Source organism: Cygnus atratus, chromosome 1 (assembly GCF_013377495.2).
Source record: "Cygnus atratus isolate AKBS03 ecotype Queensland, Australia chromosome 1, CAtr_DNAZoo_HiC_assembly, whole genome shotgun sequence".
NCBI lineage: Eukaryota > Metazoa > Chordata > Aves > Anseriformes > Anatidae > Cygnus > Cygnus atratus.
Window position 1 is genome coordinate 8,764,680 of NC_066362.1, and position 27,479 is coordinate 8,792,158.

Sequence of the window (27,479 nt, forward strand, 5' to 3'; positions counted from 1 at the left end):
GAAGAAGACCGGCCTGGCTCAACAGAGAGTTGCGGCTTGTGCTTAGCAGAAAAAAGAGGGTTTATAATCTTTGGAAAAAAGGGCGCGCCGCTGAGGAGGACTACAAGGATGTAGCGAGGCTGTGCAGGGAGAAAATTAGAAAGGCCAAAGCTCATCTGGAGCTCAACCTGGCTACTGCCGTTAAAGACAACAAAAAATCCTTTTACAAATATATCAATGCGAAACGGAGGACTAAGGAGAATCTCCATCCTTTACTGGATGCGAGGGGAAACCTAGTTACTAAGGATGAGGAAAAGGCTGAGGTGCTTAATGCTGCCTTTGCCTCAGTCTTTAGCGGCAATACCGGTTGTTCTCTGGATACCCAGTACCCTGAGCTGGTGGAAGGGGATGGGGAGCAGGATGTGGCCTTCGCTATTCATGAGGAAATGGTTGGTGACCTGCTAAGGAGCTTGGATGTGCGCAAGTCGATGGGGCCGGATGGGATCCACCCGAGGGTACTGAAAGAACTGGCGGAGGAGCTGGCCGAGCCGCTTTCCATCATTTATCGGCAGTCCTGGCTATCGGGGGAGGTCCCAGTCGACTGGCGGCTAGCAAATGTGACGCCCATCTATAAGAAGGGCCGGAGGGCAGACCCGGGGAACTATAGGCCTGTCAGTTTGACCTCAGTGCCAGGAAAGCTCATGGAGCAGATTATCTTGAGGGTCATCACGCGGCACTTGCAGGGCAAGCAGGCGATCAGGCCCAGTCAGCATGGGTTTATGAAAGGCAGGTCCTGCTTGACGAACCTGATCTCCTTCTATGACAAAGTGACGCGCTTGGTGGATGAGGGAAGGGCTGTGGATGTGGTTTACCTTGACCTCAGTAAGGCTTTTGACACCGTTCCCCACAACATTCTCCTCAAGAAACTGGCTGCTCGGGGCTTGGACTGGCGTACGCTTCGCTGGGTTAGAAACTGGCTGGATAGCCGGGCCCAGAGAGTTGTGGTGAATGGAGTCAAATCTGGTTGGAGGCTGGTCACAAGTGGTGTCCCCCAGGGCTCGGTACTGGGGCCGGTCCTCTTTAATATCTTTATCGATGATCTGGATGAGGGCGTCCAGTGCACCCTCAGTAAGTTTGCAGATGACACCAAGCTAAGTGTGTGTGTCGATCTGCTCGAGGGCAGGAAGGCTCTGCAGGAGGATCTGGATAGGCTGGAGCGATGGGCTGAGGTCAACTGTATGAAGTTCAACAAGGCCAAGTGCTGGGTCCTGCACCTGGGGCGCAACAACCCCAAGCAGAGCTACAGGCTGGGAGATGAGTGGCTGGAAAGCTGCCTGGCCGAGAAGGACCTGGGAGTATTGGTTGATAGTCGGCTGAATATGAGCCAGCAGTGTGCTCAGGTGGCCAAGAAGGCCAACAGCATCCTGGCTTGTATAAGAAGCAGTGTGGCCAGCAGGTCTAGGGAAGTGATTGTGCCCCTGTACTCGGCTCTGGTGAGGCCGCACCTCGAGTACTGTGTTCAGTTTTGGGCCCCTCGCTACAGGAAGGACATGGACGTGCTCAAGCGAGTCCAGAGAAGGGCGACCAAGCTGGTGAGGGGTCTGGAGAACAAGTCTTACGAGGAGCGGCTGAGGGAGCTGGGGTTGTTCAGCCTGGAGAAGAGGAGGCTCAGGGGCGACCTTATCGCTCTCTACAGTTACCTTAAAGGAGGCTGTAGCGAGGTGGGGGTTGGTCTGTTCTCCCACGTGCCTGGTGACAGGACGAGGGGGAATGGGCAAAAGTTGCGCCAGGGGAGTTTTAGGTTGGATGTTAGGAAGTACTTCTTTACCGAAAGGGTTATTAAGCATTGGAACGGGCTGCCCAGGGAGGTGGTGGAGTCACCATCCCTGGAGGTCTTTAAAAGACGTTTAGATGTAGAGCTTAGCGATATGGTTTAGTGGAGTACTTAGTGTTAGGTCGGAGGTTGGACTCAATGATCTTGAGGTCTCTTCCAACCTAGAAATCTGTGTCTGTGTCTGTGTCTGAGAAGGAAGATAAGGAAAGAAAGAAAGAAAGAAGAGAAAGATTTCTCCTAATAAATCCAGAGGGGACGAATATTTATGACTAAATTTGTCGTGCTTAATTTTACAGCACAGGCCCAATAAGCTTCAAAGTTTGTAAATGAAAATAAAAAGGCATCTCCTACAGCTAAGAGACTACTGTTGGTGATAAGAACATTTCTCTTAAAGGATTGAATTCATGGTGCCTGCTGGAGTAGCATTGTCCTTAAAGATGTCATTTTGAAAAACCTGGGGCATAAATAGCACTGTAGAACCTAAATACATCAGTTATATGGAGCCAAAGAGGACAGATGAATGTCATTCAATACATTCTTCATACTCTCAGTGGAAGAAGAAAAGCTCCTAAACAGACACTTAAATTGAGCTTCCTATAATTTAAAACATTCTTCTAAGTGCCACTCCTCCCACTCAACTCCTTCTTTTTTTTTTTCTTTCCTAACACTCTATTACTACATTTTTTTTTCATATTCCTTCTCATAATGCTCATTATTTTGAACAATTTCTGTCATAGTATTCCATTTCCCTCAAAGAAAAAAAATGGAAAATGTCTAAATATTTTAGAAATATATTAATTTCTTAAATGTAGCTAAATGGAATTAGTGTACCTTTAGTGTATCCTTTCACCTACATAACTGAAGCATGTGGGATCATAGGATCAATAGAAGGACACCTACTCTTCAGAAGGATAATTCAGTTTTCAAGTGACCCTCTATGATGTTTTTCTTTCTCTGTTAACTAAAGGGAATTTGGGCAAGTGTGCTCATATCTTGGAAACCTATAGTAAAAGAGATTTTAAAAAAAAAATCCTTTCTGTGGAGGAAGAAATGATGTTTCCATAACAAAGATTATTGAAATAATATGACTGTTTTTCCCTGGAATGCATATATCTGTGTACTATATAAACAAAACAACACAGTACTTACATCTCTGGAACAGAGGAACAGGTGATGAATATATTCTTTCCTTTCCTTTCCTTTCCTTTCCTTTCCTTTCCTTTCCTTTCCTTTCCTTTCCTTTCCTTTCCTTTCCTTTCCTTTCCTTTCCTTTCCTTTCCTTTCCTTTCCTTTCCTTTCCTTTCCTTTCCTTTCCTTTCCTTTCCTTTCCTTTCCTTTCCTTTCCTTTCCTTTCCTTTCCTTTCCTTTCCTTTCCTTTCCTTTCCTTTTTTCTTTTTTAAATCTATCCAGAATGTTCTGTATTATTTTTGAGTTTGTAAACAATTCTTGAAGAACCATTGATTGCAAAAATTAGCATTACAGAGAACAAGAAATCACATGATATAACATATGCTTCACAGCATTCCAGCTGTGGAGCTGTTCTGAGAACATTGCAAACAGATTTGGGTATAATTAGGACTTTTTAATTGCTCATTGCTGAGCTGAGAAGTGACTACTCTAGCTACTTATAAAAAGGTTGTCCTGCACTTCATATCATGTGTTAGAACTGCTCTTATCTTTTTAGTAATTTAGTCTTTTCATTTTCTTTTTACTAGAATGATATGGGAGGTCAACGGAGCCTAATAAACAAGTGGACTACTTTTCTGAAAGCCAGGCTTGTGTGCTCAATACCTGGTCCTGAAGGAGCAGACACACATTTTGATGAGCTGCGTAAGTTGAGTTATCTTTAATGGCTTATTTTGTCATCAGCTTTGCTTGGTTTTGTTTGTTTATTTGTTTGTTGGTTGGTCATTTTTGTTTTTCTTTTTAGAGAAGTACCACATCTAATTCTGATTTTACTAAATTTCCAAGTAGTTCCCCAAGTTGGAAAGTATATTATTTATTATAATAATATTATAATTCTGTATAAAAAACACACTACCTGCAAATGGGCAAATGTCAGAATATTAGTACAAATTCACATGGCAGAAATTAGACAAAAATAAATATTTGTTATATTTTTACAAATCTTCAAATTATAACTGATAAATGTAGAAATGTTCAATGGATGTTTAATAAAAAATAAATAAATATGTTCCCATTACAGAAGATATATTCCTGCTTTCTACCAGAGATGAGAGAAACCCTCTTGTATATGGAGTCTTCACTACAACAAGGTATGTATTAGGAACATGTTTACCTCTGGAAACAAATGCAGAAGACCTTAATTGGGGATAGATTAATTATTTAATGAATCTCTCAGCTGTTTATTTTATTGAGGTGCTTTATGTAATATTGTCAGGAAGGAAATTATTATTTTGTTTCTGTAACATTTGAATTAAGTGTAAATAATAAGGATAAGTAATATACTGCACAGTGCAATTACAAAGAAAAATTGCCAAGACACTCCTTAACTAAGAAGCAGCCACTACTGTGGCTCCATAGAATATATAATCACAAAAAAATATTTAGAATTGAATTGAATGTAGCACAATTAATGACATAGCACATGAAGTAGCTGAAATACATGCCACTCAACAACCTGGGATGGTGTTCTTTGGGAAAGTGAGTTCTTATTTATTTATTTATTTATAGAAAAGTACATAGGAAAAAAAATAAAATAATAATAATAAAAAAGCAATAAATGTTTATTTCTAACTCTTTGATTATCTGGTAAATGCGATTTTAATTCTCAGGCACGTCACCTGTGTTATCATTAAAATACAGACTTACAGAAGTGAACATAATTTAATGTCCCTCATCTGTAGAAAATTCTAAACTTAATAGTTAATAAATGGTATCTGGAACCTGCTGAACACTAGAAAAAATGACAGTCTATGAAGTGATTGGAAAGGCTAACAAGTTCAGGTTTCACCTGAGCAAAGCTTTACACTGTAATGACAGTGACATTAAATTTCTGTACATATCAGACCTGTCCACATTGTCTGTTATTTAGCACCACTTATATCAGCTCTCAGGTGAAGGATTGATCGAAAACCCATCTCACTCAGTGGAATTAATGAATTCACTGGATGAGGTGTGCACTGAAGATGTGCTTATCAGTCTGTCTTCTTTTTGCAGCTCCGTCTTCAAGGGCTCTGCAGTTTGTGTGTACAGCATGGCAGATATCAGAGCTGTTTTCAATGGTCCCTATGCTCACAAAGAGAGTGTGGATCATCGATGGGTGCAGTATGAAGGTCGTATCCCATATCCCAGACCTGGTACAGTAAGTGTCTCCTTAATTACATACTTCTATTTTTACTCAAAGGCAATCATACTTTTCTCCCCTCCATGGACTGTCAATTTATATTTTCCACTCAGGATGTTTCAAATTATCCTCACAACCCTTTCTCTTCTGTTGAGAGCTCAGACTTCTACCTACCCTTTTTCTGTTTATATATATAAATATACATTTTCCATTTCTCTGAGATTGTGTCCAGATTGTCTATTTCCTGATTGTCTCCTATTGTGGTCTCTTACTGTCCAGCTGAATTTCCATCTGTTGGGATCACCTCTGAGGCACCAACACTTTTTATAAAGCCAAAAACCTTTCTTTATGGAGGATTAAATTATGATGGGGTATTTTATTTGGAGTTTTGTATTTCTGTTAACTTTGTGTTTGTTAAAATCACATTCCTTGAGATATGGTCATTGATTCTATTATGTGTGTTTGGGCATGTGTTGTGTGTTGAAATAAAATAAAGAGTTAGTTGCTACAGATTTTGTGTGACGGAAAACAAGTAATAGGAAGAAAAGTGAAGTTTAATATCTGGAAAAATCTAAATACAAATCTGTTAGACTTGAGATGTAACAATCAGGTCAAAAATGTTGAAAGAATACTAGTAAAGAATTTCTGTACTTCTGTCTTGATATTAAATGTGGAAAAGCATGGACCTATGTTACAGCTGAGGAGGAAAAGGATATGTCTAAAAAAATGCATTTACTTTTAAAACATCAGCAAAACTTTGAGCAACTCTTGTTACAATTACTGTAAAAGAGCAGTGATTTGAGAATATGACAGATACTGTCCAGGACAGCTTTACATTATCTTGGTCTGGTATTCATTGAACTAGCAGTAGGGAGCTGCATAAATCTAGCCAAATGCTGAGCTACTGAGGTTGGACTGCTGCTCGTACCTTGCCTAGAAGCCACCTGGTTGTCTCTACACTATTTCTCTGACATCTGCATTGGTGTAACCGTTGCTTCAAGCCATATTATCTTGCTTATTTACCTCTTTTTTTCACACCCTTTCTTGTATCTTTGTGTTTTCTTCATCATCCTTCCAGTGGATCCAACTGATTGGTCCATTCCCTTGCTCCCTGTTGCACTTGGTCATCCTTAGCTTCAGCAGGTCATGCCATGTGCTCTGATTATCTCCTCTCAGAGCTGCAGGCGAGTGGGGAAGGAAGGCTTTCCATAAAGAGTAAGGAAGCTCCAGCCTAAGGTCTGCGCTGCTGGAGCAAATAAGCTCCTAATTTAGACACCGCAGGCTTACACATCCCTCTCTCATGCAGAATATATGGTGGCCCCAGAAAAGAAGATTACATTTAATTCTTTTATTATTATTATTTTAGCATGCACAACTCCATTACTGGTTAAGAAGTGCAGATGTGTTTAGTTTTAAGTACAAAAATGGTGCCAGTGAGAACAATAGCTGGTCCCATGGTATCTAAAGAGATTAAAATAACTCTCTTGAAAACCTCGCAGTGCCCCATAAGGATGAACACTCTGCACAGATAGACGGGTCATAAGCTCATTGCATTTTTGAGTGTATTAGCCATCACATGGTTGAGCTGGGATTCGCAAGGAAGGAAACATGTCATGCTGAAGCATGTCAATGCTGATCTTTATCGCTGATTTGAATATCCACGCTCAAAAGTATTTTAAAAGTTGGAAAGTTTAATGTAAATGGATATTTTCCATGAGCAGCCCCTTAACTCTCTAACTGCTTCCTTTAAACACCTGATAACGGCTGTGAGAAAATGGTCTTGTAAAAATCCTTAGGAACTCTGTACCCAGTGGATTTCTGTAGGAGTTTGTCTGACCAGGAGCTGAGAAGGAAAGTGGATTTTACTGAAGAAAGTTCTCTGAAAAGAGATATCTGTAATATTTACTATGTAGATAAGGTAAACATATTGCTGCATACTTATTTATCATTAGTCTTATTGAGCTGGAATAGGCTTGGATTACAACATACTTCAGGCTTGGTAGTTTAAGATAGCGTACCCAAATAAGAGGTGGATTCACGCCATGCTCTCATCCTGAAGTGGAGTACTCCAGACTTCTGGATCTGAGCAGATTTAGAGTGGGATCTGAAAGGGCAGCGCAGTGCTCAAAGGCAAGGAAAAGAAGCAGCACATTACATGCCCACAGAATGCTGCAGTGTGTCTGTATGCTGAAATGTTCTTCTATAAAGATTAATTTCACCATTTCTTGCCAACTATGGGGTGATTCAGGAATGAGCAGAACAAAGCCAAAGAGGGATAATCTGTCCAGTTTTTAGAGTTACTAGAGTATTTTTGAAATTTAAGCTCTACTTAAGTGTTGCATAAAGCTTAGCATAGCCAAAACTGCCCTATTTTATATTTCTAATATTTTAAGTTTTGGCAAAGTCTAAAAATGGCAGTACTAGGAAATGCATTTCCTTTGATGTTTGGCTTTGCAAGAGGCATTGACTTCCTTTTCAGCATTTACACAGAAGCTAGGGACTGCTTACCCTAACTTAACTTTTTGCTCAGCTGCCTTTATCTCCTAAGTAAATAAAGCTGTTCACTACAGAGGCTGTGACCACTTTGATACTGAAATTTTGACAAAATGCTTCCTGTGGCAATTTGTGTTGGAGATAAACTCCCAGCATGACCATGACATCATGCCTTGGCAATGCTGAGCATCATGAGGGTGATGCAGTGGGGTCTGCCTGCCCTCTGGCGTCCTGCAAGACCCTGGCCAGGCTGACTTGTGATCAGATGCTGCAAAGCATGCAGCAATTCTACTTCAATTTCTCCCAGCAGCGTTAAAGAGCAAGTGGAAATGGTGAAAATTAAATGGAAGTAAGGCTCGAAATCTATTTCAGTTTGGAAGATGAAAAAAAAAAAAGAGAGAGAGAGAGAAAAGAATCAAGCAGCTGGCAGCCTGGTACAAAGGGCTATTTGAAAACCAAGAAAGCTTTTGCTTTTTCTTCTTTAGATGCCTCAAAATTGGACTTGCATATCTGCAGCTGTCCCCAAATAACAAGTCCAGTTTTCTTCCAGTCTTTCAGGGTTTCACGCAGGAAATTATCCTTTGATAAAGAAATCTTCAAGGACTTTCTTTAAAATGTGTTCTGTGTTCTGAACCAGAGTTTTCATAACACCCTCCTAGTAATCACAGAAGATGTTCAATCTTTTAAATAAGATTTTCAGTGAATTAGAAGAAAACAGCAGTTCTAGCCTATTTATATAACTGTAACTACTGTACCAAGACCAGATTTTGAGAGGAACATCAGTGTTTAAAGATGCAGATTAACACATAGTCTGGTATGTCATAGTGCCTAGGTATTTAATTGCTATTCAAGACAAGACTGAGTACAATGGATCTAGATTTCTGGATCAGCAAAGTAAGAATCTTGCAGTTTAACTGACTTCTTAGCTACAAGAAGCAGCCCAGTACAGAAGCTATTGCTTTTCTCCATTTGTGGTGTTATATCTCACCTCTTTCCACTCCAGATCTGAATACCAATATATGCTTCTGAGCTTCTGTATTCTTTGTTGTTCTCTCTTTTTTAAAAAATAAGTTCCTTCACCCTCAGATCTTTCTGTGATCTTCCTCAATTTTTCTTGTCTTTCTCAGTTGCTTTTTCTTCCTTTCTTTAGTGAAATCCCTTTATTTCTTCTGCTAATCCAGCGCAAAGGCCCATCAAGATGTGGTGTCCATCCCATTGGGACTTGGCTGAGCCACAGAGAAATACTGTCTGCCAAAAGCCTCCCCCTGTCCTCACGTCTGGTTAATTTTCCTGCTTTAATAAGCGTGTTCATAAAACACTGAGGGTTGCACAGGTTTCCTTTGTTATTTTTAGACTTATCTTTCTCTTTCACCTGATCTTTTATGGGATAGACTGCATTCTTTGCTTCTCCAATTCCTCTCTCCTTTGATCTCACCACTGTAAATGGGGCTGCTTAATTATGTGAAATGTTTCACTTTATAGGTTTATTTTCCTGAGAAAGCCTCCTCCACCTCCTCCTACATACCAACATGTTCCCCCCAAACATGAATCACTTCTCAATTCATAGCAGCCTTTCAAAAGGCTGTGAACCCAGTCACCTTTCCAGTGTGCTGAGGTCGGCAGAAAATTGCAAAGTGCCACCTACAAAGTCAAGTTCACTCACCTAGCTGGTCTCAGATGGTTAACCTCACATTAATGTTCTCTTATGTCAGCCTTTGCTATCAGCAACACAGGTGTGTTAAATGGAAAAGCAATACAAGGAGTTCAAGACAAACATTAGAACAAACCCCATACATCGAGTGGAATACAGTCTCTAGCTAAAAATAAAAAAAATAAATTTAAAAAAATAATGTTAGGGATTATTATTTATTTATTTATTTAATTTTGTGCATATTTAGGGGGATGGAGTGAGATTAGATGTTGATTTCATTTAAAATTTTGGCTTTTTCTGTGTCCAGCAGAACCTAACTCAATCTCCTCTCCCCTGTCTTCTTTCAGGCTTAAGCTGCAAGGCTGTTGTGAACATCTTTACAGGATGGACAGGCACATTACGTCCATCCTCTAGAGAAACACTAAAGTTTTAGAGGGGCGTGTCCAAATGCAAAATGTTTTGTGAAGCTCTGATCAGACTACAGAGAAAAAGCCACACAGTCTTTATGACACTCAGGAACTCAAGTTCCTTCTCCAGAATGGATTAGTGCTGAGTCTCCAGCAGGGCATAAATGCTTAAGCCCCAGGAGTCATCTCTTGGCTGCCATCTAAATCACAGAATATCCTAAACTATAAGTACCCAATATTCTAAGGTTCTTCTGGGCATCATACCAGTTCCTCAATGCTACATCTCAGTGGCTCATTCCTCAGACTCTGCATTTCTCATTAAACTTATATGCACATAAAATTCAATTTGTTGGGTGGGTGGAGGATCCTCTTTTAACACAGAAGTGACTAGCTGAAGGTATTTCTTCTGTTTCTCTGATTTTTGCTGGATGGTTCACTGGTAACAGAACTCATTTGGAGTCTGGAAGGCTCTACGTTGCACTGCAGGAGAATGCTGATTATATGGCCATATTAACTCCTTTGTAGTTAAACATTAATTAGCTGAGATCATAAGCAAAAAGGACAGTGTCAGTATTAGTGCCTAGCTGCAGTTAGTACATTCCCTCTGAGGGAGGGTCTGGTTCTCTACTTCCTGCTGCATATAATATAAAATAGAGAGCTTTTCAGTGGAAAACAGATCTTCTCCATTCCTGGTTAACATCCGAGCAATATTCTTTCTACTCTTGGCTAAGCTGTGACCTAATTATCTCATGAAAAGTGAAAACACTTTCAAACAGGAAGGAGGGGGGAGCTCCCAGAATGGCTTTGGTCCATGTGTCTAGAACAAATGGACACCTCCACCAGAAGGGAAGCCCAGGCTAAGGCATCTAATTCCCCCAAATGGGAGAGATTTAAGAAGTATTCCATTGCTTTATGTTTCACACTGGCTACTTGAGATGATCCCAAGAGAGTGCCTTACTGGTATGATGCTTAGTTCTGCTTGTGAAAAGCATGAAAGTTTCCAGCCTGGAATTGAAAAATCTCCCCAGCAGATGCCTACTTCAGTCACTGTTATGAAGTCCCTGTTGTGCACCTAACCTATGTGTGTTTGAATCTCATTGTTAAGTGGGTCTAAGGGTAAATGTGACAAGTCTCGTTTAAAATGGGGTTTTTGACATGCTTGAAATTGAAACTCTTGTAGTTCACAGGGAGCATCATCCTGTTTTAAAATGGTCAGCAGACAACAGCACTGCTGAATTAAAGATACATAATTAAATGAAAAGGATTTTTTTTTTTACATACCTTAAATCTAGATTCCCAAATAATTGTCACAGTTTTAATAGGTGTTAGATCCAGCAGCTCTTACTGACTTCACTGGCTGGTGTAAAGCACTATGCATTTTGGCAAATTGGATGTTTATTTAGGAGCCTAACTTCTGGCACCAGCTTTTAAAAATCTTGGCCAGGGTTCCCGTATAATGTTAACACAGTCACACCATACATCTTAGTATTGTGTGAGATCTACACATCCAGCACTCTACTAAGTTGTAAATTTAATAAGATGAGAGGAGAAAAAAAAAAGAGAAAAAGAGAGAGAGATGTGCAGTATTGCTAACTTTGAGCCTACTTGCTTTTACTTGAGAAAGATTAGCCTTAATTTACCACTTCATGATTGCATTTGGATACAAATAAAAGATGAGGGAATAAAAGGGTATTTTTGCAGATCACCTGGGCTTAGGACTTGGTCCAGGTTGATTAGGGTCAAAGTGAGCTCATACTGAAGACACTGGAAAGGCTTTAAGTTACTACTGAATTGATTCTTTAAAAGTTCATATGGCAGTTTATACAATGTTTGAATAGAGATGTTCTTAACAATTCTAACTCTGTTTCTGTTTTGGAGGCTTGTTTTTGTCTTTTATTTTTCATTTCTGAACATGTACATTTAGATAAAGATACGATTTGTGACAGTGAACACCTAAGCAACTTTGAAGAATAAATTACATGGTGAATATATTTCCTGCAAGATTCCTATCTAGCAGTACTAATTTTACTAATTTAATTTTTCTTGACTTCATCTATCTAAAAGAAAAGTATCTAATTTGAGCTAGTTGTTTAGACTTCTCTATCAGAAGGAAAGAGACAGTCACCTCCTTTCTGCAGTTCAAACACAGCCAAGATAATTTAGGTCAGGTGAGATGAATCCCATGTCTGTTGCAAAAGCAGAAGCCGATGAGATAGCACAATGATGGTACTCAGAACTTTTATGGAGTCAGACTCTCTTGCAGTCCACATGAAACAACCCTGGCAGTGTATTCCTGTGACATTTGATATAAATGCAAATATCTTATTGTCTCCAGTGGAAGATGTCACATATCTGAAACAGCATCTGGTGTTGCTGATGTGAATAAATGTGAACTGGGCAGAGAACACTGATATCATTATCACATGTGACATACACCAGGATATGAACTCACATTTTCAGAGGTGAAAGGCTGCTTCACTCACCTACTTGGCCATAAAGCCTTTATCTCTGTGCATCCTATTGATTGCTATGAAAGGAAGCATAAACCTACAGGAATTGTTCTGTAATGATGGGTGGACACAGCTTCAAACAGCTGCCCGAGGACTTTGCCAAAGGGTGGCCCAAATTTTCATTCCCTTGTTCCATCCATCATGCCACAGTTAGTGATGCCTCTGGAAATAGCTCCCTTGGCCAAGCATAACAGGGTTACACCTGCCCAGCTGCTCCTGGTGGTCATGCTGTCTTAGGATGGGATCCAAAGCCTACTGAAATAATTGGAAAAGTTCCTATTGACTCAAGTGGATCCTTGGATCAGACCCTTAGTTCTTGTTTCTACTAAATTAGCTCTGCAAACTGGCAAAGATTTCCCTATATTATACATGGTAGGGTTTAAGTCTTTGGTAATACTTCAACAGCTTTATAGTTCCATATTGGTAGACATTTTATCCTAGTGTTTTTAGTAAGTGATGTCATTGTTCTCATCTTCCTCTGTTGATAATTTTTTGGCAAAAATTTAGGACATTTTTAAGACCTGTGGGTCTACTTCTTTTTTTTTTTTCTTTTCTTTTTTTTAAATAGAAATGGACTTCTGAGATTGAGCTATGAACAGGTGAGCGATCGGCAAAGTTCCATAAGATGTGATCTGTAACTCAGAGTTAGTGGGTGATAGTATGAACCACAGAAAATGTACATGTAAGGGAAATCAACCTCTAGTACTCAGTGAGGGGGAAAGTGAATTACTGCGTGGTTGGGAATGCAAAGAATAATGAATATCTTTCCGGTTCTACATAGAGTAAATTGATGTAAAGGTGGATAAAGAACATGGGTTTCTTTGTATTGATTCCAAAAAACTTTGATTCAGCCCCTGCAAAGATAAATATACTTTTAAAATCAATAGGGCTTTTGGAGGTCTGGCATAAGCGAAATGCCATTTCCTTCCCCTTCCCCTTCCCCTTCCCCTTTCTTCTGTTCTGTTCTGTTCTGTTCTTTTCTGTTCTTTTCTTCTTTCTTTTCTTTCTTTTCCATCACACCCTTATTTTTGTCTCTTTTGCTGCGTAATACAAAATCATGTATTTCTTTGTGATATTATTGAACTGATATTGCTGTCTTCAAAAACCAAGCTAACTACAGCCCACCTTAAAGGTATAACCTTGCAAAGCCTTTAATTTCTGAAAGCACAGCAGAAAACAGAACAAGGGAAATTCTACTCAGAGAGTGAATTTCTTATGGAAAAGCTAGCATAAAACCCCTAGGGATAACTCACTGCAACATATATTTCTAAATGAACTTTTTTTTTTTTTCAGTAGGATTTTCCTCTTTTTCTTCTTTTCTACCTGTATTAAACTGGGTTTGCAAGTATCAGAGTACAATAATGCAAATCTATTTTTGTTCTCTTGTCAGTTCATTCACAGACATACTTTAAATCGTATATTGAGAAAAATGTCTGAATATGTGATGGATCATATCTTAATTCGTAGACTTATTGACTATGGAGAAATTTACAAAAGCTATTAGATGATTCAGGAGCCTAAGCACTATTCCTGTCTAGACTCCCATTTCAGTAAAACCAACACTTCTGCTGAGCTCTCCCCTGCTGCCCCAGAGTGTGTTGTGTGCATCCCACAGCCCAGACAGAGAGCGGGCAGTGGAAACCCAAGGAAGGGAATGTTCCAGGCTGGCCCTGAGCCTGTGGGGACAGCTTTGCTGCTGGTAGCTGAAGTTGCATGGCTGTGAGAAGGCAGTTCGCCAGCAATGGAGGAGGGACAAGCTCAGCTCTTGGCACTGTATGTATTGTTCTTAATGTGAATGTTTTGGATAATATCAAACTTTACATATTGGAACAAATCCTAACAGCAAGACCTTAACTGGCACCGTAGATAGAATACATGTCAAGCTGGAGATGTGGGAATGCAATCTAAAGTTTTTGTAGAAATTAGTTCTGAAGGATTGTACTGCAACTTCATGACAAATCTTAACTTTTTTCCAGCACACTACAAAAAACATTATTTCATCACACTGCTTTCTTCGCAGGCTATGTTATGGCTCCATCTGGCAGGAAATAAAGGGATTACTTAGTGTTAAAAAAGCAGAAATTGGCAGTTCATATGTAAAAATGTGTATTTATATATAAAAATGTGTCATTACAATGTAACACTGGAATAGTGTTTCCAGCTCATCTTATTAGTATTCATGATTAGTACCACCACAGTAACACATCTAGGTGTCTCCAGCTTCAAAAGAGAAGCTTTCTCAGATTCAAATTAGAGACTAAGTTTAAAGCAAGGGATGACAATGAGATAAGGACAGCCATGGGAAGGAAATCAGATGGGCATGAGAGATGATGGGTCATCAACACGATTGGCCCTGAAAGCAAATATTCCAGGGCTCACCTGGAAAAGCATGGAAGGGAGAGATTGGAAGGTGGTTGACGAGGTAGGGTTATGGGCCTAACAGAGGTGGGGGCTAAACCCATCAGTAAACAGAATATCCTGGGGAGGTATCTAAGGGGGGGTGGAGGGTGGGGTGTTCACATTAGCAGTGGTCTGGACCTGAAAAGCAAGAGACAACATTGTTCAAAACCAGAGAAAAGGATGCTGTAGCAGCCAAGCTGTCAGCCTGAACAAGAGTTTCAGCTATGTAGAAGAGTAAGAAAAGTCACTTCTGAGAAATAATGAGCTGCAGGGATCATCTGGCATCTGGAGAATCTGCTTTTATTACAAGAAAAATAAATGTGAAGTGTAGGATGTTCAGTTCACCAAAAAGTTGTGGCCTCTGTTTACAGGCCATATACAGGGTATTTCAGTCTAGAAAAATTAGCATGATTAAAGCACTTGTTAGTGGCCTTCTTCCACAGTAGCTCTGGGAGTAATTCCCAAGAGAAATCAAGCCTTAGTCAAATGTGGGTGCATGCTGGTGGGGCTCTTACCAACTTCTGGCTCGCTGCACCCATAAGACAAAAGCTCAGCCTCAGTAAGAGGAGCAGCCACCCATCTCTGATCACACCAGAGCAGGGAGCTGGCAACAGTATTTCTGCTTACATCCCTCTCGTTTCTTTTTGTACTTTATTCTTCTCTCCTCTGCTATGCACAGATGAAGTATTCTGTGATTTTGCTGAAGGAAATACTAAAAGAAGAAAGTCTTCAATCAGTGAATAAATAGGTCCTGCATTTTAAATGCTTGAGATTATCCTAATTAGACAGCAGAGGGCACTCTAGACTTGCTGTTGAAAGTCGCACAGTAAAACTATTTATTCAGCATGTAGCAAATTTAACTGCATATAGCTATCTGTGCCTTGAAATGGAGAGCTAGACTGCATGATAGGTCATTCAGTTCTTCCTTCACCCCAGACTCGATTTCCTTGTCTTGTAAAATAGCCAAAGTGATAATACTCCCATGAGTGGGGCAGGGAATGAGGAGGTGAAATTCTTTGCAGATGTACCAATCCCATCATGAGAACTTTTCTGGTTTATAGCAGTGCTTTTGAAAAATGAAGTAATGGAGTCCAAATGCTTCTTTTGGATAAGAAGAGCTGAGCAACCTGACTTCTGACTGGCTTCACAAGTGTTTTAATAGAAAACCCAATTTCTAATAGAATATAGGTTTTATCTGTGACTTATTTAAATAAGACCAAATTTCTAAAGTGATCTCTACTGATGGCATCTATTATAGTATTATATACAAGTAGTTCCTAAATATTTTTTTAAATAGGTATTTTCCTACATTTGTGGATTTTTTATAACTAAATTTTGCTGTCTCTACTATATGATGTGAAAAAATGTTAAAAGTGCACCACAGTCTTGGATGAACTGCTTGAATGTTAGTGACAATGATGTATTCTAATTACTGGTGATAGTGGTGTGGATGTTAAGGCATATCTCCTACTCTCTTTAGGAACGCTGCTAGATGAAGAAACAGAAAGGATTTTGGACATGGTTTTAAAAGACATTTGGCGATAAAATTCAAAAATTATACATAGTTTTAAGGTAGTTTGTGTTTGCAGATTTGTTAGTGCAATAAATATTAATTATTAGCATTTGATTCAACATCAAACATCTATTTTCTAATGTTGTCTTTTTTTTTTTTTCTTGCTGTCATATAAAAGCAATTCATCTCTCCTCTAACTTCTAATTTAAGTTATCAAAACTCTGACTAAGAAAGAAGAAAAACCTATAGGAGTTTTTTCTTCAAAGCTTGCATATATCTATAGGTAGGTAGGTGCAGGTGTGGGCATATAACTAACAGGAACTGAAGATTTATAATTCTGAGTAGCAGTAAAAGATAGTGAGATGAAACAAATTAGCAAGTTTTAGGTGATTTTAAAAGATAAAGGAGAATATGCAGGATAAAGAAAAATGAAGATGAAGGGAAATCACTTTTGAAGAGAGATAAAAATTAAAAGAGGAGAGGTGAGAGTAGAGAAATTAGGAAGAAAGCTGCCCTTTGAAGAACTGGAGTAGCACATGCTGGAAGTGAATACAGAGCTTCCCAGTGTGCTTCCACACTTTCAAAACATCACAAAGCTTTCTAAATTGTAAGTCAAATTACCATCCAACTGGTAAATGTGACTTACAAATGGATATAGCTGATGTGCTAGCAGCTATTCTTTGAATTGGTGTGCGTTTATATAAATACAAAACAAAAGAGCAGAGACCAAAATTTCACTGTAAAGAAATAATTGACTAAATTTACACTCCTATTTAGTCATCTAGGGAAGTGTTCTGCTTTTCAAGGTAGCTGAGGAGCTGGATAGAGCCCTTGAGATTTCAAAATGGACAGAATGTCTTTCCCAATAAGCAGAAAAACCTGCAGATTTCAGGTATTTCTTTCACAATATTCATCTCAACTTCTTGGTCGTTCTTTTTCTTTCAGTGTCCAAGCAAAACCTACGATCCACTCATAAAATCTACAAGAGACTTTCCTGATGAAGTCATTAGCTTTATAAAACGCCATCCTCTGATGTACAAATCCGTTTACCCGGTGACGGGAGGACCAGTATTCACTCGGATCAACGTGGACTATCGGTTGACGCAGATTGTGGTGGATCATGTCATGGCAGAGGATGGGCAATATGATGTTATTTTCCTAGGAACAGGTATGACTGGACTTCCACTATCATTTTGCACAAGCCCCACCCTTTAAAACGCTTTTAGTCCAGCAGGTCTCAAATAAACCTGTTGATTAACATATTGTCCCTAATCACGCAGCTTCAGGAACAATTAGATGCCCCCAGTTCTGTGCCAGGCCTTCAAAAAAAATGCTAAGATTGGATGAATTTGTCATCTCAAGAGATTTCTTCTGAGATTAAGATTTTAATGCCTCTTTGTCCCTAGGTGATAACCCAGTTAAGGATCAGAGTACCTGGACTTTCCTACCCTCCAAGTGTCATTCACTACCTGTCTTTATGTTATGTGGCTCCAGTTCCTGTTGGCAGCACATCAATAAGCAATTAAAAGTGGAAAAAATAAATAAATAAATAAAAGGAGTAATTCCTGTTATCAAAAGTGACATGGTACTTCAACATTACACCTCGTGACATTGAAAAGCTAAGAAAGATTTCAGACTGAGCCTAAGGAAACAATTCCACTGAAATAAATTTAAAGATATCTGGATCTTTGATATCTTTGATCTGGATAGGCTGGACCGATGGGCTGACGTCAACTGTATGAAGTTCAACAAGGCCAAGTGCCGGGTCCTGCATCTGGGGCGCAACAACCCCAAGCAGTGCTACAGGCTGGGAGATGAGTGGTTGGGAAGCTGCCTGGCCGAGAAGGACCTGGGAATACTGGTTGATAGGCAGCCGAATATAAGCCAGCAGTGTGCTCTGGTGGCCAAGAAGGCCAACAGCATCCTGGCTTGTATAAGAAGCAGTGTGGCCAGCAGGTCTAGGGAGGTGATTGTCCCCCTTTACTCGGCTCTGGTGAGGCCAAACCTCGAGTACTGTGTTCAGTTTTGGGCCCCTCGCTACAAGAAGGACATCGAGGTGCTCAAGTGAGTCCAGAGAAGGGCGACCAAGCTGGTGAGGGGTCTGGAGAACAAGTCTTACGAGGAGCGGCTGAGGGAGCTGGGGTTGTTCAGCCTGGAGAAGAGGAGGCTCAGGGGAGACCTCATCGCTCTCTATAGGTACCTTAAAGGAGGCTGTAGAGAGGTGGGGGTTGGTCTATTCTCCCACGTGCCTGGTGACAGGACGAGGGGGAATGGGCTAAAGTTGCGCCAGGGGAGGTTTAGGTTGGATATTAGGAAGAACTTCTTTACTGAAAGGGTTGTTAGGCATTGGAATGGGCTGCCCAGGGAAGTGGTTGAGTCGCCATCCCTGGAGGTCTTTAAAAGACGTTTAGATTTAGAACTTAGTGATATGGTTTAGTGGAGGTTTTGCTAGTGTTAGGACAGAGGTTGGACTAGATGATCTTGGAGGTCTCTTCCAACCTAGACGATTCTGTGATTCTGTGATATTACCGTGCAACATGATTAGCTCCAAACAAGAGAGCCAGGATTGAAAAGAGAGAGGCTAAACTAACTTGTTAGGGAAGAAACCTGCTTTGCAGTCTTTTTGTCAATAATTATGTATGTATTTACATTTTTATGATAGCTTAAGGAAAAATTCTGGTTTTACCATAGTAATTAAATTCAAAATCACTGAATAGATCACCCGACAGCATGGCATGCTAAGAATTATTATCATCCTTATTAATAACATTTCTAAAGTATAATCCCTCATCTTATTCCACAGAAATTTCTTGTTCTTAATCCACAGTTGTAATAGCTCTTATAAACCACTTTGCACCAGAAGATCTGAATGCTTTACTAAGGTGGCCATTGCCATTATCCCCATCTCACTGTGGGTGAAACTGAGGTACACAGAGGGGAAAAGATTTATCTGAGGATGCGCATGAGCTTTGGAGAAACTAAATCTTTGTTCGAATCCTACTCGTTGGGTTGTGCAGCATTTTGTCTGGATTATAAGCAAATTTAAAGTCATATAGTTTGATAGCTACGCATACCCTGAAGTGATCTGGGGACAGGTGTGAATTGTCACAGAACACTGCCTTTTAAAATGTGTGGGTTTTCTCAACCTTCAGGAGGTTCCCAGCTGCACTATCACATACACAAGTTCAGAGAGAGCCTCTCTCTGTGCATTTATATCTTTCAGCTCAATCCCCTTCATAACTCTGTCTTCCAAAAAAGATGTGAGACTCCCCTACAACTCAGTACAACCAGAGTGCAGTGGTGTCAGATGGAAAAGTGCATTTTCATAGAAAAGAACATTAATATGGCATTTGCTCCCTGGCTGCCTGGGGAGGCTAGGAATAAAATTTACCCACGATGACAGAAAATCCTTGTTGCTTTCTGAATGCAATCTTTAATATAGTCATTGGCAAATGAAAGTGAACAAATTCAGGCTGTGAGCTGCATAAGATTTGAGAGTACCCATTAAAGCTTGCTTTTCTAGCGATACTAGAGAAGAAAAATAATGTAAAACAAGCTATAAGAAAAAATGGGTTATAGCTAAAATATACAAGATATTCTTTCAGTGATTGCAGAGGATGCCTTTAGATGTTTGCTATCCTCTGATACAAAATCTTTCATGGGAATAAAATTATATTGAGAGACCAGCAACCAGAATATTGCCATGTTACCTGTCACTATCCACCACTGGTGCTAACTCTTCAGAGTAATTCATTTGGTTTGGAGGTGTCCACGCTCATAGGTACCATGCAGTCACTAGGTGGCACTCCATAACATGCAGATACTTTTTTATCATGCTTTCGTTAAAAATGAGTTTTCTTCTCCAGAGGCATGTGTTTTTGTTCCATTTTATCTTCTAAACTTGTCCTATGGAAAAAACAAAAAAAATTTAAACACAAATATAAAATTTCAAATAGCACATAAAGAAACTGAATACAAGTATACCAAATAACCTATGAGATTTTTTTAGCGGCAGATCAGAAACTTACTCTGTGTTTGAATGTATGTAACCATGTTATTGTAGAATTTAGAAAGACAGGCACATGCAACCATGCTGCAGGTCTTTTAACATACACAGGCTTTGGAAATTATATCCAAAACAAAACCAATGTCTAATATATAAGGCAAACTGAAATACTATTAACTTTGATTGGTAATATGATCTTCTGCAGTTTGGAAAAACAAAGAAAATCGCATTCTTTCCATTACAATGTATTATTTTCCATTATTTTAAAATGATGGATAATGCTTAGCACTAAGCTGTGCTGTGTCATTTCCACAATGAATATTCCAGCACCCAACTCACTTCCGTGTGCAATTTTAAAGTGTTTTTTTTTTTTTTTTTTTTTCCAAGGCCAGTAAAGATTCACAATGTGTAATGGTCTGAAATAATCTATTTTTTTTTTCATAGATGAAGAATTCAGGTTGAAATTAATGAACAGAGAAAATTAAAAAAAAATTAAAAAAAATAAATCTCAAGATAACATAAAGAAAGAAATTTTGCACTGTTTAAACATTTTTTTCTAATGTTGAATGGAGATTTTGTGCAAAAATCTCCCTAAAATGAAAAGACAAATGAAAAAAAATTTTTTTTACGTTACGTAATTTCCCAGATTAAAATGAACCCTACTTCTGATTAAGAAGTTGTGCTGATGAAAAATAATCCTATTAAAAAATAAATACATAAATAAATAAATAAAATCGGTTTCTACCAGTTTGGCCCCCTAAACTGGGTCTGTTTAGGTCAGATGGGTCCCAATTCCAGCTCAAGGAAACATGCAGAAAGATCCAGCTGGGATCATGAATGTGCTTATAAGTGTTTGTATATGTGTGTATTTGTGTAGCAGCAGTGCTAGACCACCCCTGTTGAGCACAATCTACAATTGTGTTGGCTCTGCCATATGGTAAAACCAAACATATTTTACAGAGTTATGTAGGTAGCAATAGATGCAGGTAAGGATAGATGCCATTTGAAGGCTACATCCTCGATGCATTAGGTTTATTTTCAGTGCACAGTTTTTATTTTTTATTTATTTTTTATTTATTTTTTATTTATTTTTTATTTATTTTTTATTTATTTTATTTTCTAGCCTAAGTTTACAGCATCATTTTTAAAAATGTATATATAAAAGTTGGTATGAAGTAAGAAATGGAGTAGCTGAGTTGTAACAGTGGGGTTTACTTGGTGAACATTTGTTTCAGATGTAGGCACAGTCCTGAAGGTTGTGAGTATCACAAAGGAGAAGTGGACTAAGGAGGAGGTGGTCCTGGAAGAGCTGCAGATATACAAGGTAAGAATTAACAGACACTATTTCTATTATTCAGGGAACTTTAAGGCCCAAACTGGCCTTGTCTGTCTGGTTGTTTGCTTGTTGGAACTAGTTCAAGTTTTCAGAGGGACACTATGTAAATTTTTAAATGTCTTAGTATTCTTTGGTGACTTAATTGAAAAAAATAACAAAATCAAACAGGCCATGATTTTTCAGGGTCATAGAAAGTCCCATTCTTCCTGCCTTGTTCTAGTCTGCAATCTTATTATGAGAACAAATTATTTATTATTATTGTATTTTTAATGCTGATTTTCCAGTTGTCTCAACTTTGTGATTATTCTTTATATAATTATAATTTACAAACCAACCAAACAAAAAAATCCACAGATGTGGAGAAGTTCTTTAAAATAAAACACCTTAGGAATTGAGAACTGAAAGAAAATAAAGCAAGTTTTGTTTATCATTGTGTTTTAATCTTTTGGAGTGGGTTGACTCAGTGTTTCTGGCCATTTTGATTTGGTTATTCTGGCTGAGAAGAAAAGTCACCAGAGCCCTGAGAACAGCATTAACTCCTTCATAAATAGAACTTTTTTTTTTTTTTTTTAAAAAAAAAAACTCCTTTCTGTTGCACAGGCATAATTTCTGATTAATCTCATTGCTGGTGAGGAAGCTTACACAGACATTCCATTACAGTAGGAAAATAGAGATGTGCTTTTCCTGCTGATTTTCTTTTCCATTTTGCAGTTTCTTCTTCATTCTTTGCATTCTCACTTTGCTTCCTTTTCACCTTCACCTGTATAGCTCTTTTGCTTCACCTTCACCTATATAGCTCTTCTTCAGTTTTCACCTTGCTTTTTCATTAGAGTTTATCTGTGTCCCTGGCGTTTTGATTATGTTCCCGCATATTCTTTCCCTTATTTGCTGTATGAGGTCTCAGCCAAAATTTCTGTCCATGCTAAAGAAATGATTTTGAGTCTTAGAGGCTGTGTTTTCCAAGCATGAGGACAGAATATTTAAAAATTATTTTTGTAATGCTTTTTGGTATGTCATGTGTATGATAAAACTTTGATTTAAAAGTTCTCCATGCCTTCTTCTAACCGTCTCGGACACCAATTATAAATATTGCTCAGAAAATACCAAGATTACTCAGTGGCCTGCCAAGTAATCAGGAGTTTCAGCATGCGCACCAATTTGCTGCATTCTTAAAATATAATGTCAAGGGCGAATGTACCATATCATATTTAAAACAAAACAAAATAAAAGTTTTTTTTTTTTTCTAGTCAGCAGACATTCCTTCACGTTTTTATTGGTAACATTTATTTTACCTCTATGGTTTTGAATCCAGAAAATTAAAGGGGGTGAGGGGCTGAAAAAACATCTCTTATTTCCTAGAACCATATTAACATTAAACAGTAGGCTTAGATTAATTATCTTCTATTAGGAGATAGATAATACTCAGAACTTTGTCCTGTTCTTACATCAGTCACCGGCAAAAAATTCACTGTCTTTCACAAAAGTGAAATGCATCCTAGTGCAGAACATCTGCCTTTGTATCCCTTAAATGCCATCTAAGCCTTGCAAATAGTGTTTAATAAGAACTTAACTTGATGCAAAGGCTCGTTGCCAGTCCCCAGGTCGGGATAGACTGCAAACTCTAAGAATTAAAACCAGTCACCTTGTAGGTAGCAGGCAAAAATTATGGGAGGTATTTTTGTAAGCAAGAATTTAGTGTTTTGTTTGTTTTTATTTTGTTTTAATATTAGTTTAAACCACATAAATTAATCTGTAATTTAATTTACCTTTTGGGTATGTTAGTGTCTGTTCTCATTTTATTAACAAAAGGGAATGTGTAAACTAATGCACTTTCCTACTTTATTTTTTAGCACCCATCATTTATCTCGACTATGGAGATTTCTCAGAAGCAGGTAATCACAAGCTCATTTAATTACTGCAGGATATATGGTACACCGAACAGTTAGTTTGTAATTTTCAGGTGGCGCCTGTTACTTATTGGCCAAACTTTCCATGGATAACTCTTAAAATGGATCTGGAAAGAAGGGATATGTTTGAACTTGTTTCCCTGCCTAATTTACATTTGCTTACAAACAGTAATTTGTGTACCCAAGTTGGTAATTATTCATGGAAACAAATCTTCAGTCATATCGTTGTGGGATTTGTGAATGAAGTCAATGCACATTCATTTTCCGGACACTAGAAATACTTGGCTCTTTACAATCTAGCAATAAATTATTATTATTATTATTGTTGTTAATTTTTATGTATTAGTAGTCAGGAGAGCTCAGGGCCTCATTGTGCTGAATGTTGTGCACACACAGCCTGCACACTGGCCGCCCCTCCTCTTAATTCACTGTCTAAATCTGGGTGGTCCCCTCCTGGCAGGGGCTGGTCCCAGTTGGCACTCCCCCTATGGGAAAGGGTTTCAGGGCAGCTCCGAGCTCTGTGATGGATCCATGCAGGCTCGGGAGGCAGCGTGACACCAGAGCCACCCCTTCCGTCCCCATGGAGGTGGCCAGAGCAGCTCCAGCAGAACATGCCAAATACAGGAGGTATTTTGTTGTTCAGGCACGCACAGCACAGCTGGGTTCCATCTCCCCTCCAAAAAGGTGGCAAGCCAGCTGGAAGTGCTGCATGAGCCAGCTCTGGCTCAACAGCAAGCATTTGGACCACCCTTGTCTCAACAAGCAATCCACTCACCCATTGGGGAAAGGGGAGTAATATTATCCTCATATTACTTGAAGATCAGAAGCAGAAGATGATGTTTTATTCACACAAGGTCGTCACTAGTTCCCAGACTCATAACGTCATGGCTATGCAGCCCCTTATTTTTAAATGTGTTAATGAACCCTCCTCGCCGTAGATTGCTTCTGTTTTTTTTGACGCAACACAAAGCCAAAAGTGTAAGGGTATTGAGTGCTGGTGTCTTTCCAGGACGGCAGTCCCCTTTCCATCAGGGATTAGTGGGGAATGGCCAGTTCACACTGAGCCCTGAGAAACAGCTTACAGTAAAGGAGGAATTCTCCTTCTTTTTTTCAAAAATCTGGGACAAGGTTGAAAGTCTGCAAGTGTGGCACTGAGGAAGGGAACTTTTTAACCGGGCTACTTGGAGAAAGATCCTAATTCATTCGCTTTGCCTGATTTGCAGCAGCAATTGTACATTGGTTCCAGGGATGGATTGGTTCAGCTCTCTCTGCACAGATGTCACACGTATGGGAAGGCTTGTGCAGACTGCTGCCTTGCCAGAGACCCATACTGTGCCTGGGATGGAAACTCCTGTTCCAGATACGCCCCCACTTCTAAAAGGTAAGAAAAAAAAAAATACCATGTGCTGCAAAAGATCTTGCTGCTTGCAAGAATTTAAGAGGTTCCCAATAAGAATGTGTCACCTTTTTCACCTTTTTTTTTTTAAATTACTTTAACATAGCATGTAATTTACCTTAAAATTTGATCAAACTCTGGCCATGTTTCATATTTTCTGCTTGAAGAGCTGTGAAGACAACATAGCATTGTTTAAGTGTGTGTGACAGTAACTCAGCTACTGCAGTTAACATAATAAATCCATCACTTTCCTTTTTTATGCTGAATTCTTTAAGGCACGAGATGCTCAGATCGAGGGCCAGGTTGTGACAGTGGAAGAGAGATGTGAGAGCCTCTCATGAGCTTTTGGTTTTTGTTCAGGGCACCACCATAGTTACAAAGCAAAGTTTATCAATCCTGGTGTTGGGACTAGATGATCTTTAATGTCCCTTCCAACCTGAGCCATTCTATGATATTACCACTCTAGTATCACAGAGTGATCAGCAATGAAATGCATTTAACTCAATAAATGAAATGCATTTAACTCCCTGATCTAAACAAACAAGCTTTTCCTATCTGATTTAACCAACTCAGGTAACGTAGCCCACTCTCCTAAATTTTATCTGTGGTCTAGCCATGAGAGGGAGACAAAGGTTTAAGTAGTGCGATTCGGCTGCAGCAGGAGCAGTTTTTCTACAGTGACAGAAGCTTTATCTGAACTCTCTGTACCTACCAGCTAGGGCTGCAGCATGGATCTGCATGGAAGAAGAGTGTGCTGCAGGCCCCAGCAGTGCATTACCTAAGCTGTTGATTCAATGTGGGATGTGCCTGTTGGAGTTTTTGGCTGCTTTAGCCATTGCTCTGAGCTGGCTGATTGAACTGGAGTCCACAGCCTCTTCATTGCTCTTTGCACGAAGCCTTCCTGACAGTAATTCTTGTAGCGAGGGTCAGAGGTTGCAGTCTGAGCTCAGGCTCTGGAATGAGATTTTCTACCTCAGGGGCTGCAGGGCTGGGACCTGAGCAATTAGACAAAGCATTGAAGTTAATGAGTCATAGGTTATTGTGTCATGGTGTCAAGGAACTTTATGTGTTTTCCCTCAAAGCCAAAGCAAACTAAATTCAGAGAAGCGTAAATGAAAGGAGAAAAGCAAGTGTTCAGGCTCACTGCAAAGTTAGTCACACATGAGGCCTGCTGAAGTCTGAGGTGGGCTGGAGCATGGAGATTGATGGTCCATGCTTTTCAACAGATGTGCAGTTTGGTGGGTAGGCCAAAAGTCTGTGACTCCGAAACAAAGGATGGGGTGGCCAGCCTTGGGAATCCTCCAGTAGATCAGCTGGATGTTTTTCTTCCATCTAGCAGCCTGTGCTTCCAGCATGTCTACAGCTTTTACCACAGCAGACAGCTCGGCCTTGGGAACCTGCTCTCCTACTGAGGCATTGCTCTGTAGATTTGAGGTCTTGCTCCAGTGTGACTGTGAGAAAGGGAGCTCCTCCCCGGGTCTCCAATTATTCCACTGAAAAATTAAAACATCAACATGTTTGTAGCTCTTGGGAGATAAATGCAATCATCCACAGAGGAAGAGGGGGTTTTGTTTCTTTTTGTTTTTGTTTTTTAATACTGTGACACTAAAATTACACTAAATCACAGTGAGTTTAAGTAACACACCCAGAGGTTACCAAGAAAGTTAATTGTGGAACCAGATCATTGACTTAAGCTCTTTTTCTATACATGCAGATGAAAGATAATCAGATTTGGCAAATTTTTGTTGGCAAATTAAAATATAAGTTTTCTCCTCTTCATTTTAATGGCAGATTTACTAGTCAGTATTATCTTGGGCTGATCCTGAGCTCAGGTTTTATTATGACTTGTTGAACCTCAGATCTTTTTCATGGCACAGTATCAAGGATGTTTCCAGATATTTCCAAGACTGTCCATCCCACCAAGAGACCTACACCCAGAATGGACAGTTTAAAAGCAGGTTTAGCTGTTCTTTCTGTCACTATATGGCACATTCTTTATTCCAGGCAGATTTATTTTTTTCTCTCTTTTTTTTCCCCCTCTCTTTCCCCTCACAGCGGTTTTCCCAAATCACAGGCCCTTCTCTTGATGTCAGTTGTACAAATCTCTCTAGGCCACATGCAGCTTTGAGGGTGAGGCTGGTTTTAGTTAAGACCGTAATTGTCAGCAGTAGGGTGGGAGCAACGTGCATCCACATCTGCTGAGCCCCTCTGTATTTTGCTGTTGAATTCCAGCAATTATGCCTGAAGTGTTACAAGTTTTCATGCTCTTCCCATAGGCGAGCCAGAAGGCAAGATGTCAAATATGGAGACCCTGTCGCACAATGCTGGGATGTGGAAGACAGTGAGTATTTTGCACTTTTCCTTGCTCTTTTGTCCCTTTGACAACAGAGTTTGCTTTAAGGGTCCCTGTTTGTCTGTGAAAACATGCTAAACTGGGGAAAATAACACCATTAAAGTAGCTGCCTTTCCTGTGATTCAGATATATTTCTCAACCCACAGTGAAATTCGTGGAGCCAACGTTAGGGCAGCACCCTTGGATGCTGTATGGGCATCCCTCCCCAGCACCCACCCAGGCAAGGGAAAACATCACAGACATCACTACGAGCAGTTATTGGGACCTTAGTTAATTCAGAAACAGGGAAGACAATCCCACAGAGAAACCCTCAGAGGCAAAGTCAGAACACACCAACTTTTCCCCTTCCATCACATACACTGGATGCAAGTCCTAAGACCCAGCTCC

At 39.6% G+C, this 27,479-nt stretch overlaps 1 protein-coding gene and 1 long non-coding RNA gene across 11 annotated transcripts in view; one reads left to right on the top strand and one right to left on the bottom strand.

Annotated features, from left to right (window-relative positions):
• Positions 1–27,479, top strand: part of SEMA3D (semaphorin 3D) — a 148,735-nt gene that overhangs the window by 106,201 nt on the left and 15,055 nt on the right. For 8 of the 10 annotated variants that reach the window (XM_035549417.2, XM_050716806.1, XM_035549423.2 and 5 more), the window contains 8 exons: positions 3,529–3,643; positions 4,020–4,089; positions 4,994–5,138; positions 17,040–17,262; positions 21,336–21,424; positions 23,287–23,328; positions 24,567–24,724; positions 27,016–27,080. In XM_035549417.2, coding sequence (XP_035405310.1) covers positions 3,529–3,643; positions 4,020–4,089; positions 4,994–5,138; positions 17,040–17,262; positions 21,336–21,424; positions 23,287–23,328; positions 24,567–24,724; positions 27,016–27,080 — 907 coding nt within the window. The remainder of the gene's footprint in view (positions 1–3,528; positions 3,644–4,019; positions 4,090–4,993; positions 5,139–17,039; positions 17,263–21,335; positions 21,425–23,286; positions 23,329–24,566; positions 24,725–27,015; positions 27,081–27,479) is intronic. The other 2 variants (XM_035549422.2, XM_035549425.2) reach the window with 1 other exon arrangement.
• LOC126913722 (uncharacterized) lies at positions 15,166–24,899 on the bottom strand. The gene is made up of 3 exons (XR_007709369.1): positions 24,858–24,899; positions 19,805–20,000; positions 15,166–15,293 (listed from the first exon to the last, which is right to left on the bottom strand). It is a non-coding gene; the product is annotated as an uncharacterized LOC126913722 (long non-coding RNA).